At 39.0% G+C, this 19,821-nt stretch overlaps 1 protein-coding gene across 1 annotated transcript in view; it reads right to left on the reverse strand.

Annotated features, from left to right (window-relative positions):
- LOC108441280 (sphingosine kinase 1-like) overlaps positions 1-19,311 on the reverse strand; it is a 43,459-nt gene extending 24,148 nt beyond the window's left edge. The window contains exon 1 of the mRNA XM_017720718.2: positions 18,829-19,311. Coding sequence (XP_017576207.2) covers positions 18,829-19,282 — 454 coding nt within the window. The 5' untranslated portion in view covers positions 19,283-19,311. The remainder of the gene's footprint in view (positions 1-18,828) is intronic.
- Between the last annotated feature and the right edge of the window lie 510 nt (positions 19,312-19,821).

Raw genomic sequence — 19,821 nt, forward strand, 5'->3', positions numbered from 1 at the left:
GGACCAAGCTAACAGGCTGTTATAGTAATGTATTTGGGCTAAGCTATAGGCTGTTTGTTGTAGATATAGTAATGGTACTGGTATGTATACTGTGTTCAAACATATGACAATGCTTTGCATATTTGCCAAATATTGAAATGCATATGTAGGCTAAATATATGTGAGTACATTTTAATATTTAATAATATTTCAATAATCAAAATCTATTATGTATATACATCAAAATTCACCACATTTTGAAAAACAATATCATTTCAATACTGACCTCTACCATCTTTATATAAATGAATGTGATTATTTTATCCATAGTGCTCACTGTGTAAGGAAAACTGAAAATTATGTATGTGAGTGGCCTGTTTTACAGTGAAGTGAACTGCATAAAAAAACACAAATGAACTAAGATTGCTTTAAAACATGCTTTACTCAGATTAAGAGAAACCTCAGAGAGGCACAGTAGTAATCATATTACTCTCATTCAGAGAAACCTGCTAATTAAAGTTCATTCTAAGGCAGCAGCCTTGCAGAGTTGAGTCTAAACAGACCTGAACACCAAGCATCTCTCATTAGAGCCTGCTATGGACGTGTGTACTCCAGCACTGCAACAAAAGCCTAGTCAGCGCTAACGAACTCTAATTAGCAATTAATTTGCAAGTTTCCTCTCACCTTAAATATCACTGCATTTTAACTACAGTGTGTGCAAGGAAGCAAATGAACGGCACAGTTCTAGAACAAGATGCACTTGATACTGTGTATCAACAACAAAGCAAAGTGATCTAATAAAAACAAAGAAAAAAGAACCTCATATATACACACACATACACACACACACATATATATATATATTTATAATATATATATATATATATATATATATATATATATATATATATATATATATATATATATATATATATATAAACTTCTCTTTACAGGAGAAGGAAAAAACATACTTCACTTTCAATGTAAGTCAATTGAACCAGGCTTTTTCCCATGTCATTCTGGGTAATTTCTTTTAGGCCATTCATCCTAAAATTTACAAACAATGTAAAGAGTAACAGATACTTTCAAATTATGTCACAAACTGAAAAATGAAAAAATCCAAAAATGGAGATACAAGGTTTTATTCTGACAGCAATAATATATATGTATATACACACACGCACACATACACACACACACACACACACATACACACATATATTTATATATATATATATATATTCTTGGAAGGATTTACACTAGATGTGGGAACATTGAGTTGTATGATCATTGCCGAACAACAATAACAACACTCCAACTCATCCCTCTGCCACTCCAGAGAATGCCGTTCCACTGCTCCACAGCCCCGCGCTGTTTTATACCCTCTAGCTGACAGATTGGCATTGGACATGGTGACCTTAGGCTCATGTGCAGCTGCTCTAGAGCATCCCATTCTATTAGCAATGCCTTTCTATTGACCGTACACAAGCTGTGTGTGTGGAACTGAACACCTCTATCAGTAATGGGTGCACATTAAAGGTAGGAGGAGTCACTAATTAGAAAAATGTCTGAATACTTTTGGACTTTAACATAAACAAAATTTGACTGGTTGAAACTCCACTGATTTTATTTCAGTGCATTGGAAGTGGTAATCCAAACAGCAAAAGCCAATGTTATATGCTGGATTCTCTGGTTGTAGGGATAAACCTGGATTCCAGCTCAGTGGTTTTCCCAGCAAAGCCTGCTTCCAGTCGCAAACACTCTTATGACTTGGAATCAAATGAATTCCTGGAGGGATTAGTTTTCTATTTTTACTCTGCTTCACTCGCATTACTGTGTTTGTGCATTTTTGAGTATGTACTTTAGTGCATGAGCAGAGAGTGTTAAAGGTCCTATGTGTGTGTTTTCACACCAGCAAGGTTGAGCTGAGAGCCAGGTGTAACCTTAAAGCCAGCTCAGCATCATTACTACACAGTCACTTCACAGCTGCAGAATGTGTGTATATGTGTGTGTATGTGAACTTTTGCATATATGAGTGTGTACAAAAATCAGAGACAACCCTTTATTTATTATTAATCTACTAGAAAACAGCCATAATTCAATCATTAATATGTAAACAAAGTTACATTTTAAACAAGCTTAGACAAGCCGTTTTTGCACATGAACTCTGGAAAATGTCCAGGGAATCTAGAGTTCACCCATGTAGGGTACAGCTGGGGATTTTATGGTTCACTCGGACATTATCCGGACTTTGTACTAGGGGGCTGGCGGGATAAAGTCTGGGTAATATCTGGTACAACCAATTTGGATATTTGTTTTCATACATACAGCTCTTCCGGGTCACGTCTGGAAAAGTTCTGGGTCACTGTGCATGTCTGAAATGTCTGGCATCAGTCAGAATCGTTCACAGTGGTGGGCATAGGAACCAAACCTCTGAAGAGTTTAACCTCTGAATGCTTCCTCACAGAAAGTTACCTGACCATTTTTCACAATACTTTTGAGATAAGCTTCTAATATATATTTTAAAATTGGTTAAAAACACAGGGGTATATACAGAGTGTTGTAAGACCAAATAGTACCCAAAATGTGTTTTCAGGTATAATTTATCGTTATCAACATTTATAAAACTAAGTTTGAAAGTTACATCAACTCTGAAGACGTGTACACTGCTGGGCAAAAAAATAGGCCAGACTCAAAAAGGCAAACCATTAAGCTTTTAATGATCTTAACAACAAACCATTAAACAAATAGATGAAGTAATTTGTTATAGGATAGCTTTTCCATTTGATGTCTTTAAATGTTGAAGTTTTGAAGTTTTAAACTGAAACCAAATATTATCCATAGAGTTCAAATCTGGACTCATTTTTTCTGTCTAGGAATGGTTTCTAGGTTTGCCAGTTGTTTTGGATAGTAAATAAACTGGTTATATCTGTGTTGCAGACATCATGACTCCTGGTTTCTATCACCACCACTGTAAAGAAATCTAATTCAGTAAGTTTCTCAATTATTAACCATTTCACATGAAATCACTCTGAATCACTTTATGTACATCTCAGTGATTGAATAATGCCAAAATTGTGAAATATCAATTTAATTTCCCTTTATATAAATGCAAAGTATTCATTTTTCAGGAGATCTTTCTGAGAAGATATCAGTTAATCTACACATATACGGAAGGAGAAAGTCAAAAGAAAATAAGTGAAACAAAACTAAGTGATTAAAAGACACAGAGACAATGGAACTCCTAACAACCATGCCAGAACAAAACTGTCACCATCAGATTCAAAGCACAATGCTAACACAGTACTAGAATCTCTGAGGGGTGTTAACAGAAAGTAGCCTTAATGAACTGAACTGAAAGCTTAACTCTAATTGTCATGATGTACACTAATGTATGTCAGAAAAAAGGTGCTGTGCACATTTTTCGTTTAGGTAAAGGTAATACAACCCCATTTCCAAAAAGTTGGGATGCTGCAAAATACAAATAAAATCTGAATACAATGAATGTAAATAATTTAAATCCTATATTAAATTGGAGATTGTATAAAGACATCATACAAAAATGTTAAAACTGAAATGTTTTTTGAAAAATATATACCCATTGTGGATTTGATGCCAACAACATGTTTCAAAAAAGTTGGGACAGGGGCAACAAAAGATGGGTAAAGTTATGGCATGCTAAAAAACACCTGGTAGAACATTTCACAACTACATAGGTTAACTAGGGGACTGGCGACCTGTCCAGGGTGTATCCTGCCTTCCGCCCGAAGACTGCTGGGATAGGCTCCAGCACCCCCCCCGTGACCCTGACGGAGAAGCGGCTTAGAAAATGGATGGATGGATGGATAGGTTAACTAGGTGTAAAATCAGCATCCCAGAGAAGCTGAGTATTTCAGATGTAGCCGGTTTCACCACTCTGTGAAAGACTGCACAATCAAATAGCACAGCAATTCAAGAATAACATTTCTCAACATAAAATAGCAAAGAACTTTTGCTTTTCATCATCTAAGGTACATAATGTCATTAAAAGATCCAGAGAGTCCAGAGAAATCTCTGTATTGCAGGGACAAGGTCAAAAACCAATACTGCCTGGCTGTGATGTTTGGGCCCTCAGGTGGCACTGCATTAAAAACAGGTATGATTCTGTAGTGGAAATCACTGCACGGTCGCAGAAACACTTCTGAAAGCCAGTGACTGTGAACACAGTTTATCACTGCATCCACAAATGCAAGTTAAAACTGTACCATGCAAAGAAAACATATAAAAACAGGATCCAGAAACACTGCCAACTTCTCTGGGTCTGAGCTCATGTAAAATGGACTGAAATGAAATGGAAAAATGTCCTGTGGTCTGACGAGTCAAAGTTTGAAATTCTTTTTGGAGACCATGCATGCAGCGAGGTTACACCTGTTAAATCTGTTTTGTTATCAGTGCACAGTTCAAAAGCCAGCATCAATGATGGTATGGGGTTGCATTTGTGCACGTCATGAGTGATGCACATTTGTGAAGGCACCATTAATTCTGAATGATATATACAGGTTTTGGAGCAACATGTGGTGCCATCCAGATGACATCTTTTTCAGGGAAGGCCTTGCTTATTTCAGCAAGGCAATGCCAAACCACATTCTGCACTTATTACAATAGCATGGCTCCGTAGTTAACAAGTCTGTGTGCTGAACTGGCCTGCCTGAAGTTCAGACATGTCACCGACTGAAAGCATGTGGCACATTATAAAACAAAAATATGACAAAGGAGACTGCAAACTGTTGAGCAGCTGAAATCCTGTATCAAGCATAAAGGGAAATGCTTCACTTTCCAAACTACAGCAATCATTCACAGTTCCCAAATGCTTACAGCGTTGTTAAAAGAAAAGGTGATGCAACACAGTACTAAACATATCCCTGTCCCAAAAGTGAAACATGTTGCTGGCATCAAATTTAAAATAGGTATATATTTTTTGAAACAATAAAATTTCTTAGTTTTAACATTTGATATGCTGCTGTTATACTACTTTTAAATAAATAAAAGGTTTTAAATGATTTGCAAAGAATTGCATTCTGTTTTTATTTACATTTTGCATCCCAACATTTTTGGAAACAGGGTTGTACAATGGTTTTAAGATCCAACTGTGAGTTTTTCCCAGGGGTAAGGTACGTATTTGTACTTTTTCATAACCTAATGTTTTAAAACAAAACAAAGAAATAAAAGGCTGGAAACAAATGTGTATGGAGTCAAAAAATATGTAATGGAAAATGGTATAATAATGCTAGATACAGTTTAGTGACTTTTATCTTCTGAGTGTACACTGAAAAAAAAAAAAGAATTAAATGCATGTTTTCCAGTTGTCTAAAATATATTACAACAACATCATTCAGCCTTTCAGTTTATTTATTTTTGTAAATTCAACTTATCACTTTTCAGTATATGAGAGATTTATGTGAATGTACAAGTATAAATATATACAAGTTTTTGTGTGTCAGTGTTTGTGAACAGATATATGTAACTAAGCCCCTGGTGCGCAACCTCGGGGGCCTTCAAGGCGACTGATGTGCTGTAAACAGACCAAACCAAATCTTTTTATCTGTTGAAAAGCCATAAACACTTCTCTTAAAGTGACAGTTGGCTAAAAATCAAATGTACACAACTTACCCCAAATGTAGCCTGTCAGCCAAGATATGTTTTGTGTGTGAAGTTTTGCAATTTAGTTTTGCACTGGAGCTAATGTAGCTACCAAGTAAAGGAAGCTTATAGCCACCAGTTTGCATTGGATATCTGAAGGGGTATAATGATGCACAATTCAGAATTAGAATTTTGATATGATTTGATATGATCTGATGTTGGTGTTTTTCAATACAGCAAAATAAGACTTAAAATTAACCTTATGTTAATATGTTAATGTTGATATGTTAATGTTTCTGTTCTCAGTTTATCAGGCATTCCACATTCTGATCTAACACTCTGTCCTCAAGTCAAAATGTTGGCCCCAATCTAACACACTAGCCAGAAGCTACCATGCTTGTTATGATATAACAATGCAATTCAGTAGAATATGACAAGCTGTAGTCTTATATTGTATAAAAACAGAAGTAGTAGCCATTTGCATGCCTGAAATTTGTTTGTACTTTTGTCCATTTTTATAGGTAACAGAATGCCATACAGTGTCAGGGTCAAAAAAAAAAAGTTTGATGTCAGAAAGTTCTTACATGTGTAAGAGCGTCATATAGAACCCACAAAACAGGCAGATACACTGTACAACAAAATTCTTACTTTGCTGTTCCTCCATTCACCAAATATAATCTTAATATAATCTTAGAATAAAAAAAGAAAAGAAAATATAAGAATAACACTAAAAACAACAGTAAAATAATAGTAAAAAGTACAGTTTTATGTGCAAAGTTGAAAGTATGCAGAGCAACGGTTCATAAAGTGCATGTTGCAAGTAATAGATGTAAACAGTAGTGTTCTGTGCAAGTAACAGATGTAAACAGTAATGTCCTGACAGCAGCAGTACAGTATATGTAAGTTGCAATTATTGAGTGCAAAGCTGGCCAAAAGTTAAACCTGTTCAGATGGCCTGTGAACAGAAACTGTTTGTCAGTCTTGTAGTCCTGTAGCGTCTTGCTGAAGTTAGGATTGTAAAGAGTCTGTGCTGGGGGTGTATACTGTCACCTGATTGTTGTGGGCCCTCCTGATGACCCTGGTGTGATAAATGTCCTGTAGTGAGGGGAAGGCTGCTCCTGAGATGGACTATGCAGTTTTGATCACACGCTGGAGAGCCTTCCTGTGCTGAGCAGTGCAGTTTCCATACCAGACCGTGATGGAGCTGGAAAGAACACTCTCAATTGTAATTGTAGAAGGTGCTGAGAATTCTGGCTGGCATGCCAAATTTCCTCAGCCTTCTCAGAAAGTACAGTCGCTGCTGGGACTTCCTGATGAACTTCCCTGATGGTATGTGTTGTGAGCCCAGGTGAGATCCTCACTGATGTGGATGCCAAGGAATTTGAAGGTTTTCACCCTCTCCACCTCAGTCTCATCAATGTACAGAGGTGTGTGCAGCTCCCGCTTTCTCCTTGGATCAACAATCATTTCCTTGGTCTTGTCTGCATTCAAGGAAAGATTGTTGTCATGACACCAGGCCACCAGCTCAGCCAGCTCCTTCCTGTACTCTCTCAACCCCAAAAGTAATCAGTCCAATGACTGTAGTATCATCAGCAAATTTGATGATGCTGGTGTTGTTCTGGGAGGCCACGCAGTCATATGCGAAGAACGTGTACAGAAGGGGGCTCAGAACACAGCCCTGGGGGACCCATGTGCCCACTGTTCTTGTGCTGGATGTGGACTCTGACTCTGATTGACTGGGGTCCGTCTGTTAGAAAGTGCAGCACCCAGTTGCAGAGGGCGGGTGTCAGTCCGAGCATGAGGAGCTTTATATGGGATGAGGAGAGTTTATATGGGATGACCATGTTAAATGCTTAGCTGTAGTCAATAAAGAGCATTCTGACATATGTGTCCTTTCCCTCCAGGTGTGTGAGGGCTGTGTGAAGAGCAGTGTTCACTGTGTCGTCTGTGGACCGGTTCTGATGGTATGCAAACTGGAAAGGATCTATAGTGTTTAGAATGGTCATATGGATATGAGTCATGACTATTCTCTCAAAGCACTTCATCATGATTGGTATGAGTGCAACAGGGAGATAATCATTTAGGCAGGTCACAACGGGGAGTGGCACAATGGTGGTGGTCTTGAAGCGGGATGGCACAAAAGCTTGCACGAGGGGCAGATTGAATATGTCCACAAACACGTCAGCCAGCTCTGATGAGCAAACCCTGCACGCCTGGGGATGTTGTCTGGGTCGGCCGCTCTCCGTGGGTTTATTCTCTTCAAGGTCCTGCACCCATCCACTGATGTCACAGTGAGCAATGTGTTCTGTGTGCTGTCCTTGGCCATAGCCTCTCAGTTGGCCAGGGTTGAGGGCCTCGAAGCAAGCATAGAACTCATTCAGCTCATCAGGAGGTGTAGTGTGAGTGGTTGTGACCACCCTGCTCGTCTGTTGGTAGTTGGTGATGTGCTGCAGTCCTTGCCACATGTGCTGGGAGTCAGCGGTGGTGTAGTAGCCCTCCAGCTTCAGCCTGTGCTGTCTCTGGGCCTCTCTGATAGATCTATGCATATCATATCTGGTCCTTTTGTAGTCTTCAGAGTTGCATAAAAGAAATGCAGCATGGCAAGCATGGAGCATGGACAGAACTTCACCGTTCATCCAAGGTTTCTGGTTGGGGTATTTTCTGTAGCACTTTGTAGAAACAATGCATTCAATACAGCTGCAATGCAACTCTGACCTGCTTGGAAATCCCACTGATAAAGCATAGATAGATCTTTTTGGAGGCGTCACATTGGATAATGTGGGTATTTTGAACAGCAACAAGATATCATTTTGGCAGGAAGGGGTGTTAACAGATTGCTAAAGCAAGTTTATTTTTATACCAAGGGTTTGCACTATGCCAATGACTGCTTTTGGTCTGTTACTGACTATAAGTTTTGAATACTTTTTTAGCAACATTAGCCTGATAGCTGTAGTGTAAAACAAAACAAAAGGCAATTTCAGATCCCAAATATGTCATGGCTACTTTAAGGACAAATACAAATTTGTCTTCATCCACATCACAGAGGTTTTTATCTTTCATTTTTTCATTGTTTTTCTGAACCTCCCAATGATATTTAATGCCTATGGTAAATTATACAGTGCAAAAATCTAATCTTTAGTACCAATATCAAAATGATTCACATTCTCTGTACATTTCTGGACATTTTGTCCAAAGAAAATCCTACAAGACACAATACACAGCCTGATCTTCATCTTCTCCTCCCTCCTCTTCAAAGAGAGCACGATAAGAAGTGTCAGTCATGCTGGTGGCTAGAAGTAGTTGCTGGAGCTGAGATGCATACGCTGATGTCAGATTAGTGAGGCTTTGTGTAATTAATTCCACTGCTTCGCTGCCTGATTGCTCTAAGCCCGGTAGAGTAAAAGTGTTCAAAAGATTCAGTGCCCAATTCACTCAGAACCCCTAACTGCTCCATTCAGACAGGAAAAATACAAACCCCTGCATGTGTCAAGGATTTGTATGTGGTGCATAGAGGGCAGAAAGAGTGACTATAAGTTAAACTGAATGAGAAATGGCAGAAAGAAGGACAAGAATGAAAGAAAAGTGGCAGTGTAAGCCAATTTGACCTTCAAATGGTCCAAAAAGACAGAATCATTAAAGTGGCAAATGCAGCTATTAGTCAAGCAGCCAAGCCAGGTTAGGTGTCTGAATGTGTTTCTTTGTTGTGTTTCATTTAATTTAATAAATTTAATTTATTTAATGCATGAATACATACATACATACACAAATAAGTATTTATATGGAAGAAAGTGGAATGACACACACTCAAAAAATAAATAAATATTGAACACACCGACTGAAATGTATTTAAAAGGGGTGGGGGGGGGTGGGGGGGGGGTCATGACTGCCTTTGAGAATACATTCAAAGTCCTTTGTGTCTTAAAACAATGATGGGCTGTTGTTTCTCTTTACTTAGTTGAGCGCTTCTTGCCATTATATGGATTCTAAAAGTAGTTAAACATGGCTATTCATTTTATAGAACTGTGTACCAACCCTACCTCCGCACAACTGATGGTCTCAAACACATTACAAAAAAACATTCCAGGTTTTTAATTAACAGGTGTGCCTTAGAGGCTTTTGACAACTGATAACTAAAAAACAAATAATACTCGAGTGTATAGTTTTTATGATGGAGGGAAAATCACTTTTGCTGAATTAATTTGATCTTTTACTTAAAATATGTGATGCACCTATATAGAATGTCTGGGTCTTTAACAGAAAGTAACAACACACTTTATTGCAGTCGATATGGATACCAATAAATGATCACTTTACTTTACTGGGTTTTACAACAAGTTTGTCCTATAATGCATATATGAAGTACCATAATATACCAACATCCAACATATTACACATCCTTACCTAAAAACAAAAGATATCTACATTAAGTAAATGAGCATGTTGGCAGTCAGATAAATAAGAAAATAAAAATCACAAAAATTGAGCATCCTCCCATTACAGAGAGACAGACTGTTATATTTAGGCTTTGTTTTGACAGGCGGATGTGAATAAGCTAGACAGAGAGGGTGTTGCAGCATCTTCAACAAATCATTCGGAAGATCCATTGAAATCTTTGCATGTCTGAATGAACATGACTCATCAGTTTGTGAGCGGAGCAGAGTGTAGTGTGCAGTGAGTGAACCGTGGAGCTCTCTTCTGCATTCTGTGGAAGTAACTTGAGCTGCTGCATAACACTGAGGGCAGCGTATCTTCAGGACATTCATTAACTGAATAATTGGGCAGTTAATTGCATGGCCGGGCAAATGCCTGATAAGGGGCTCAGAATACTGATGTGTGTGAGTGGACAGTACTTAGTGTCACTTTCAAGGGTTCAGCAGATTAGCTGTGTGGGTATATGTTTTATAAAAATGACATCAGCCACTGAGGCCAGCTACTGTACCCTGTCTGGGGTTTATAAATGTGTAGCGTGATAAAAAAAATGTATGCACAGAGAAACAATTTTATTACTAGCTTCACTAAATGCCTATTTTACTGGTTGACATTCTGTTAGCTCATCATAACTCAACTACATATTACTAAATATGTATGTACTCCAATGACAGTGGAGCACTAGGCCACTACAGTGCTATATTAATTGGTATGAGCATTGAGCATAAGGGAGCTGCTTGGCAGTCTGAGCTAAAGCCTGTCAGCCTGTCAGAGTTGCCCTTAAGGCCGAGGAGCATAAGTCCCTGTGGAGTGGAGCCCAGCAGGCTGAGAGAGGAGCTAACACAGCCGAAAGCATGAGCAACGTCAGAAATAAAATGTCAGTGTGTGTCACTACAGCGGACGAATGCAATGACTGACCGGCAAGTGACCTTCAAATGGCTTTGAAAACAAATTCACAAACACACAAGTTTGTATTATGTCTTTCTGGAATTTCCCTATTTTTCATTATGGCTGCAGCTAAATGCTGCACTACCTGACCTGTGCAAAGCAATAGTTTGGTGCGAATAACTATTTTATTTAATTTTCTCCTTAAACCAAAGTGTAGTTGATGAGCTGGGACATATCCCAGTGTCCTTCATATCCCAGTTTGCTTCTTTACTTTCACACTGTAGCACTGTATACAAGCACTGTATACTGCTTAAAAAATGCTGAGGTCTGAGAACTGTCTGGGAGGGGTCCCAGTATTCTAATGACCCCATTTGATTGACGTGCTTCAAACCAATACTCTCAGTCTGCTACACCAATGAAGATACACAAATAAAAAAAAACAATGAATGTATGAATGAGCCTTTCGCCCAATGACAGCTGGGATAGGCTCCAGCACCCCCGTGACCCAGAAGGAGAAGCGGCTTAGAAGACGTGTGTGTGTGTGTGTGTGTATGAATGAGTGAACAAGCAAACGACAGGCAGACAGACCAACAGATAAACTGGCTTGATAGCTCGGTTATGCATATTAGGTGAGCTTTTGCTTGGTGGCTAGCTTTTTTTGACTCAGAGAGACTATGGGAAATATATAGTTTTGTTAAAGCAGTGTAAGTGGAACAAAAAATTTGATTTGTGAAAACCCAGTTTACCTCAAAAGGGGAAATTATAAGACACATTCTTTGCGCATACATAATGTGTGGCCATGAGAGAAGAACTTAAATAACAATAAAAGACAGTTATGAGTCAGTAAGTGTGTTTTGCCTGTAAAAATACTACATAGACTAGAACAAAAATAAATATATGTAAAAATAAGACTATAACAAGACAAAAAAAGTTATTATTATCTTAGTGAGAAGAATACATGTTTGGTTACAGCTTTGGAAAAGTTAAGTTACCATTTTCAGACATAAAAGCATAGTGCATTGCTTATTTGTTGATGTCTGTTCTAATATTAAGGTATTTAAGTCAAATGTTAATGTGGGTTAAGTACTGTATTGAGTAATTATGCATTTACCGTTTAAGTAGATTACTTATCTTTTTTGTAAAAAAATAAATACTGCCCACATAAACAGCATTACATATCGTGTTCACTGACTGCCCAATACTTTAAACTTTCAAACTTCAAACATAAATTAAAAATGTAATTAATTTAAATGTATTTTATTTTATCAAATTATGTGATCACATTTCCGGAATCAAAAGCAAATCTATCTTTTTACATAAATACTGCAGTTTCTGGGAGGATGCCCACCCTTACCCCACCTTCAACTGTCCAGACACTCAGGGCAATACATACATGCAAATTTTCAGACCAGACGAATGTAAACCCAGAATGCCATGAACGCACACACACACGCACACACACACACACACACACACACACACACACACACACACACACACACACACACACACACACACACACACACACAAACACACAAACACTCCCCTTTCACACAGTCACTTGTAGCCTCCCCTGAGAGTGTTGTGCTTATAGCAGTAGTTTGGCCTTTCGAGTTCACCTTCAAAGCTCTCCAAGCAAAACTCTAGATGGCTATCTGCACAGCCTGCTGCACAACAGCCTCCTCCATAAAGATGAACCTGGCTCAGCTATGCAAAAAAGCAGCATCTCATTTAGCACCAGCTTCTAAAAACAGCCCACAGAGGCACTCCAAGTTCACACTGAGCTTCCACACCAAATGGAACTGGAATTCCAGAAGTCTTTGAGCATTCTAATTTGAGCTTTTCTGTTTTATTTAACATCATTATGTTCAGGGTCTGATTAACTCTATTATTATCATTGTACATCACATATTATCTATGAACAGTTCTAAAAATAGTGTTCCCTAAGTAACAATCCATTGGAAATACAGACAAAAAGTTCATTAAAGTTACCATATCCTAGATTTTTTATGTTTTTGGTGTTTTCGTTGTGGCCCACTAATGATATTTGAAATCTGTCACACCATTATCCAACCTTTCTTTATTCCTTAGAATTCAATAGGCTGTTTTTGGTATTGTGCCTTTAAGACATACAAAATGACTTCTGTTCTGATTGGCTGCCCTGTACTCAATCCTCATATCGTCCACGCTAAGGGGCAGAGCTAAAATGCTGTTGGTTGATTCAGCGGATATATTAAATGATTTGGCCTTTGTGACCTCACAAATAACAATTAAATTAACAATTAAAAAGCTTAATTTTTATAAATGGACTGCATGGACCTTTAACAATAATACTACAGCAATCGATTTTATTACAAAAGTGAAGGAAATTAGTTTTTTTGATTATGTGGGCCCTTAAAGTAGGTTTATTACTGTATTATATTGTCTTGGAGTAGAGATTTGTCACTGAAGAGCTTTTTCCAATTTAGCTAGTTTATCCAGTGATTTCAAACATGTCTGCAATACCTAATGTTTGTTGTTGTTGAAGAAATACATGTTTTCCCTCTCAAATGAAGACCAGGGGGCAAACTGACCCAGAGATGGAACCAAAGCCAGCACGAAGACAGCCAATCAAACTAATGCTACATGAAGGCACAGCAGGGCACAGTGACCTTTAGGGTGACTGGTGGACAGCCAGTGAGCAAATCCCAAACATCAGGCCGTGCAGATGGTACCGCTGAATATGGCTGAAACTCTGAGTCCATGTGCCCCAAAGCCATCTGCTTTCTCTGCAAACAGCCATTTATGCATTGCGTTCTGGCTAGATTCTTTACTTTGCCTTACGCAAACTCATTTAAAATACATCTACGCTCTTAAATAGTGTATTATTGGCTGCCCCGGATCATGCATGCAAAAAAACAAGCTTATGAATTAAGCATATGGTGGCAGTGTGTGTGACAGAGGCAGACTGCTGTGCAGGAGAGGCCAGACTCCAGAACCTCACACTCTGTAGAGCTGTAAGCCACAAATAAAACGCTTCAGTGACAGTTCCAGCCTAAAAAAGCTCCTCCTAGTCAGCAGCAAATATTCGCCAACAGTAGTCTTTCTGAGGAGTGATTTAAATATCATAGAATTCATACAAAACAGTGCAGAAAAAAAAAACAAAAAACAGTTTTGTAACTCAAAATGCCTTGTTGATGAGAGAGGTCAGAGGAGAATGACTAGACTTGTTAGACTAGACTAACTTCAAATAACCATTCTTTACCATAACAGTGATCAGAAAAGCATCTCTAAAAGCACAGCATATTAAGGTGGATGGGCTACAACAGCAGAAGACCACTTCTGTTAGCCAATAACAGGAAACAGAGGCCACACTGGGGACAGGCTCAACAAAACCCTCAAATACCAAACGTGCAATTTTTGAATGCCACAGCTTATTTGAGTACTATTGCTGACCATGCACATACCTTAATGGCCATAAATTACTCATCTTCTAATGGCTGCTTCCAGGATGATAATGCACTTTGTTACAAAGCACAAGTCATCTCAAATTGCTTCCATGAGCATGTCAGAGTGTACAGTGTATTTCAGTCAGATCTGAATCCAATAGAGCACCTTTGGGGTGTGGTAGAACAGGAGATTCAAGACATAAATGTGCAGCTGACAACCAGACCAGAACTCAGTCAATATAATTTCTTATGAATGTCATTATCTTGTGCAGTGGCATTTACAGGGCACTGTTTGAACTGTTTTGAAAGTGTCGCTGGTGCAGTAGCTTATGCGAACTCCCACCCATTCACCTTTGCTTCCAGCTCACTGGACCATGCAATGAGTGACTGCCCTGCAGCTCGAGACCTGTGACCTGCTCTAGACCTGTGACCCCTCTGATTCTTCTGGACAAATCTGACTCCCATTCCACTTTATTCTATTTTTCTCTTTAAGCAACACGATTCGATTGAGCAAATGATTCTGAAGCAAACCTCAAAGCATAGATATTTTCAAATGTAAACATTGTCTAGAGTCTACGAAAAAGAATCCATAGGATTTGGGAATCAATTTGACCAACTTATTTAAACTGTAAAAATGTACAATTACAAAAATGTACAATTATAGTAATTTAGCAATTTTAGCAACAGCCAGTAATGTACTGTTTATTTACAGTACTCATACTGTAACATACAGCTCTTATGTATTTTAATGTGCACAGCTGTCTGAAGGCCCTCAGTTTGGCCGGGTAAAGGTATAGACAAACACTCCAAATAGGTGGTGGGCTGAGTCGCTTTTTTGAGTTGCTCAGTCTCAGACTTAGAAATGACTGAAAACTCACTGTTATGTTAGGGCTGGGTAGAATGACAATATTTCATCGATGTTGCGAAAATTATATCACAATGTGCTTTTCTGAGCATATTGTTAATAACATCAATAGTTAAAGAACACTGACTGTGTGAAATACAATTTATATCCTACTGTTTCTGATCAAAATAATGTTTAAGAAGCTTGGATCACAGCCTTGTACCATATAAGAGTCTACAAGACTACGAAGACAGTAAGTATTCAGATATCTGTTAATTGTGACACTGAAGGTTTAACTAGTTATCTTAAACAAAAAACCCCAACATGGTCAAAATACAAAACATGTAAAATGCCTTCAAACGTACAAGTATCTATTGAAACAGGAATAACATTATGGAAAACTCCTGTGAAATGAACTGTAGATATAAGTTAATTTACAGAAGCTGAACTGCGAGGAATGCTGAAAAGCTCCACCACCATTACTACAACATTCAGAAACAGGTTGCATAAACTACCAGTCACCTTCTCAATTGACTTTGCTTAACAGCTAATTGCTGTAAAGTCTCAACATTTGACCTTCTTGGACAAGAAGCTTAACTTGTATATTTTTGTGTTCTGGTTGAACTTTTGCTTTAAGAAGACGTAACGATCTCCCTATGTCCATTCATTAGTTATGACTGCCTGTCCCCACAAGAGTTCAGAATGAGGCCCTTACACGACAGAATTTAAAAGCCAGCAGCAGTGTTACAAACTCCATCTCGCTCCCACACCGCAAAGCAAACAGGGCTATTTCTGAAAGTTTTTGTTCACTAAATGTCATTAATATGTAATTTGATATAATATGACATAAATCCACACACCAATAAAAGGACTGTTACTGCAATCAAACAATGACTCATTAAAAACCAACTTGAGTAAACAATGGAAAGCCAAAAAACTCCTCAAGTACTGAGTAACTTATAGAACTGCAGTGAAACTTTTTACATCCAACATCTGTCAGCATAAGTGTTATCTTTTAAACATATTCAGAAAGGCAGTCCACATCTTCCATCTAAATGGTACTTGAAATTCTAGCAGCGTTGCCTCCTTCAGCCTCATCAGTTTTACAGAATTCATTGTTTTATCCTTTTTGTGTTTTCTTCCATCAGTGTTCTCTCACTGCAATACCCAGCATGCATTATTTACATACTTCAGACAACCCCTGAGAACTTTTCACACCAATAAAGAAATCCTGTCAGTTAGGGTAGCTACTGATGTAGAGGTTAATCACAGAACTGGTATTCAGCTTCCTATCAATAATTTTCATTATCTGGCTTCCGTCTGCATTAGTAGGAGAAATATTCAAACTGTTCTCATTTATCTGCATCAAAGCCTTTGTAGTTTTTAAAAGTTCTTCCCAACTTCAAGATACATCATAAGAATGAAGTCTTCAAATGGGAAAATCTCACTCTACTACTGTGGCACCACTGGAGCAATCATGTTTACAACAGATGTAGTAATTAGTCTTGCACCAATATCAATACTGTATCGGTATTGGCGCCAATACTGGCATGTAAATGCAGTGTTGGTATTGGTGATGGGGTTATCAATAGCTATGACTGACACCATGAATAAATTTCTGACATCTGCATGTGGCAACAGCAGTTTTCTCTGTGAAAAACATGCTAACAGAATCGCTGTCTTGAACGGTTGACTTGCCTCTTTCAGTAATCACTCATTTGCCACTATGTGGTCTTTTATAGTCTAGATAATGTTACTGAGAGAGCAGAAGCAACCACCAGACTCTCACTGTAACTGTAGACTTTAGCCCTGATTTAGCCTTTAGCATAACAGCCCACTAGCCTAATAATGGTGCAACAGTTCTGGCACCTCAGGCACCATTTAAGGAAGAACAGAAATATTCGGACTAGAAATTGGCGATCGAGGAGATGTCTGTGTGCCAATCTTCAAGGTTAATGGGTGAATTAGCAGTTATGCATTAACTCCAGCATTTAAGACCATTTATTGTTAAAACTGTGTTAGAATGATCAGCAGCAGTTTATTTTACTGCAAAGGAGGATTATTTTATTTTTACATAAAAATTCTGTATTCTTTAGAATTAAAAATTCTAATTCTGCTATGGAGCCGCAAAAGAGCAGTAAAAGAGTTGCATGCAGTTGCTGACCCCTGGGTTAGATAGATTATCCATCAGTAGTGCTTGTTATTGGCCAGTACTTAAGGATCAGATATCAGTTTGTATTGGAGGGAAAAAAGTTCTAACAGTGGATCTCTACTATTAATAGTTACCGCTTTCATTTTAGCCTGAGTGTCCCTTTGAAGTAGCTTCCTATATGGTCACTAATTGTTTCTTCACAGCAAGTTCCTGTCTTCACAAATATATTTGAGTAGAAGCAAATGTTTTTTTTAAAATGTGAAAATACTGAGTAAAATACATCCATCAATAATAAGTCCATCAATCTGAGCCAGTTTAAGAGGTTACATTACAGGATCATAGTTTAATGACTGAATAATTAGTCCCAGATTTTCTGTTATGTTTCTGTTCTTATTTGTTTCCTCACCAACTCAGAGGAAACTATACACTTTACCAGATAGAAAAGTACAGCCATAAAAATTGCTCTGATGTAAACTGAATAAACTGAATATATACAACTATCTGCTACAAGCTTTGAACAGACTATTTTAAAGAGAATTCTACCAAACTTCCAACACTTCCATATAAATAAAGCAGTATGTACAAAACACACCAGCTCTAAAGAAGCGAGAATTGCTCACAGTGATGGTGATAGGAACCAGACATTTGAGTGATTGCTGTAAGACAAACAGTTACCAAAGAAGGCTTTACCACTATCCCTCACCAACATTGCATATAAAAACACACTGGTCTTTTTATGTGTTAGTAAGGCTATGAGGGCAGGCAAGTGTGTGTATGTATGTTTATGGATGCATATACTAAACCATTGTAGATTTATATCATAGATTTATCATGTTTATCTTTTGTGTTAATTTTGTTGTGTCGGTTTTCCAACTGGGGTTGGGTGAGTGGGGAGTGGGTGTATGGGAGGGTAGGGGTGGAGGGAGTGAGGGAGTTCAGGGGGGAAAGCATTCATTTGTACCTGTGTTCTCATTGTACATCTTAGTTTTTGTTTAGTACTGGAATAAAAAAACGTCAAAACACACACACACACACACACACACACAAACACACACACACACACTGGTCATTTTCATAAATGAAATGGCTATAATTGCATTTTTGCTTTCAATCTCAATATTGACCCATGGTTCCTGTCACCAGCACTGGACACAAATCAGAGTTGGTGAGTTTCTCTGTAATGAACCGTTTCACATCAGACCACTCTGAATGAATTTGTTTACATCTCAACTTTGTAATTTATGCAGAAAATCTGTAAAACTGGTTCCCCTTTGAAGTTACGAGCGTGCTGTGTGTAATATTAACTGTAAAATGAACTTACCTCTTATAAAGTGCAACATAAGAAGAATATTAGAATGTAAAAGTACAAACTTCTGCTTTTCTCACTGTTTCGTTTAGAAACACCCAGAATCAGCCTACAACCCTTCACATGCCCGGAACTGAGTAAACACAACTACTTACTGCGTGTTTATTACTCCGCTTCTCCTTACCGTGCGCAAGTGCCGTGTGGCGCGCGGCTCTGTGCGTCACTGCGCGCGCCCAGCGCTCCGCCTCCTGCAACTCCGCTCCGGCGTCTCCGCCGCTCGCGACACGGAGTCTCTGCTCCACGCGGTGCCGCGCTGCCGCTGGCGCGATGCCTCCTGCCCATCGCCTCCGCGCACGCGGGTAGAAGTACGCGCACACGAGCGCGCCTTCGTTTTCTCCGTCTCCATCGCGCGCGCTGTACGCGCGACACCCCACGCAGTCAGCGAGACTCAGCACGAGCGACGGCGATAACGGTGATGAAGATGATGATGGTGATGATGATGAGGAGGATGAAGACGGAGGGATTCTTCTCACAGTGAGGCTCGAGTCCGTCAAGGTCACGGCCAGCTTGACCTCTTCGTCCGCTGGGTCCGTGAACTCCGCGCGCAGCTCGCGGGACAGTGGCGCGCGTGCAGCCATCCCGCGTGGTGGTGCAGAGTGAGAGTGAGTGAGTGTAAAAGTGAGTGTGTGTGTGTGTGTGTGTGTGTGTGTGTGTGTATTAGTGTGAATGCAGCTGCTGTGGGACGGGGGCTAAACAGCCGAAACATCCCCCTCTAGTGGCAGAACTGGGGAAAGGCACCGAGGCACAGGAGGACACACTGGAGAGGCGCACACTGCTGGACTGGCTTTTGGAGTTTGGGGTTGGAAATTAAAGGACAGGAGTGGACATGAGGGAAAAATCCTTTTTGGAAAGGATTCTATGCAGCACACAAAAGGGTTCTTCTATTGTTACGATGTCACGCTTGTAACAATAGCAGAACTGTTTTTGGTGCTGTAAAGAAGCGTTTTCAAAAAGGTTTTGTATTGAACTACAGCACATTCTCCATCGGTCTCCATCAATGATGCAAAGAACCCTTTGATTATCCTTTGAGTGTTCATGGTGTCCATTTTCTTTCTTAAAGAACCCTTGAACCTTTTTTTAAGAGTGTACTTTTATGTTCATGTGATCTTATTGAAAT

The sequence above is a fragment of the Pygocentrus nattereri genome, chromosome 1, assembly GCF_015220715.1.
Source record: "Pygocentrus nattereri isolate fPygNat1 chromosome 1, fPygNat1.pri, whole genome shotgun sequence".
Lineage (NCBI taxonomy): Eukaryota > Metazoa > Chordata > Actinopteri > Characiformes > Serrasalmidae > Pygocentrus > Pygocentrus nattereri.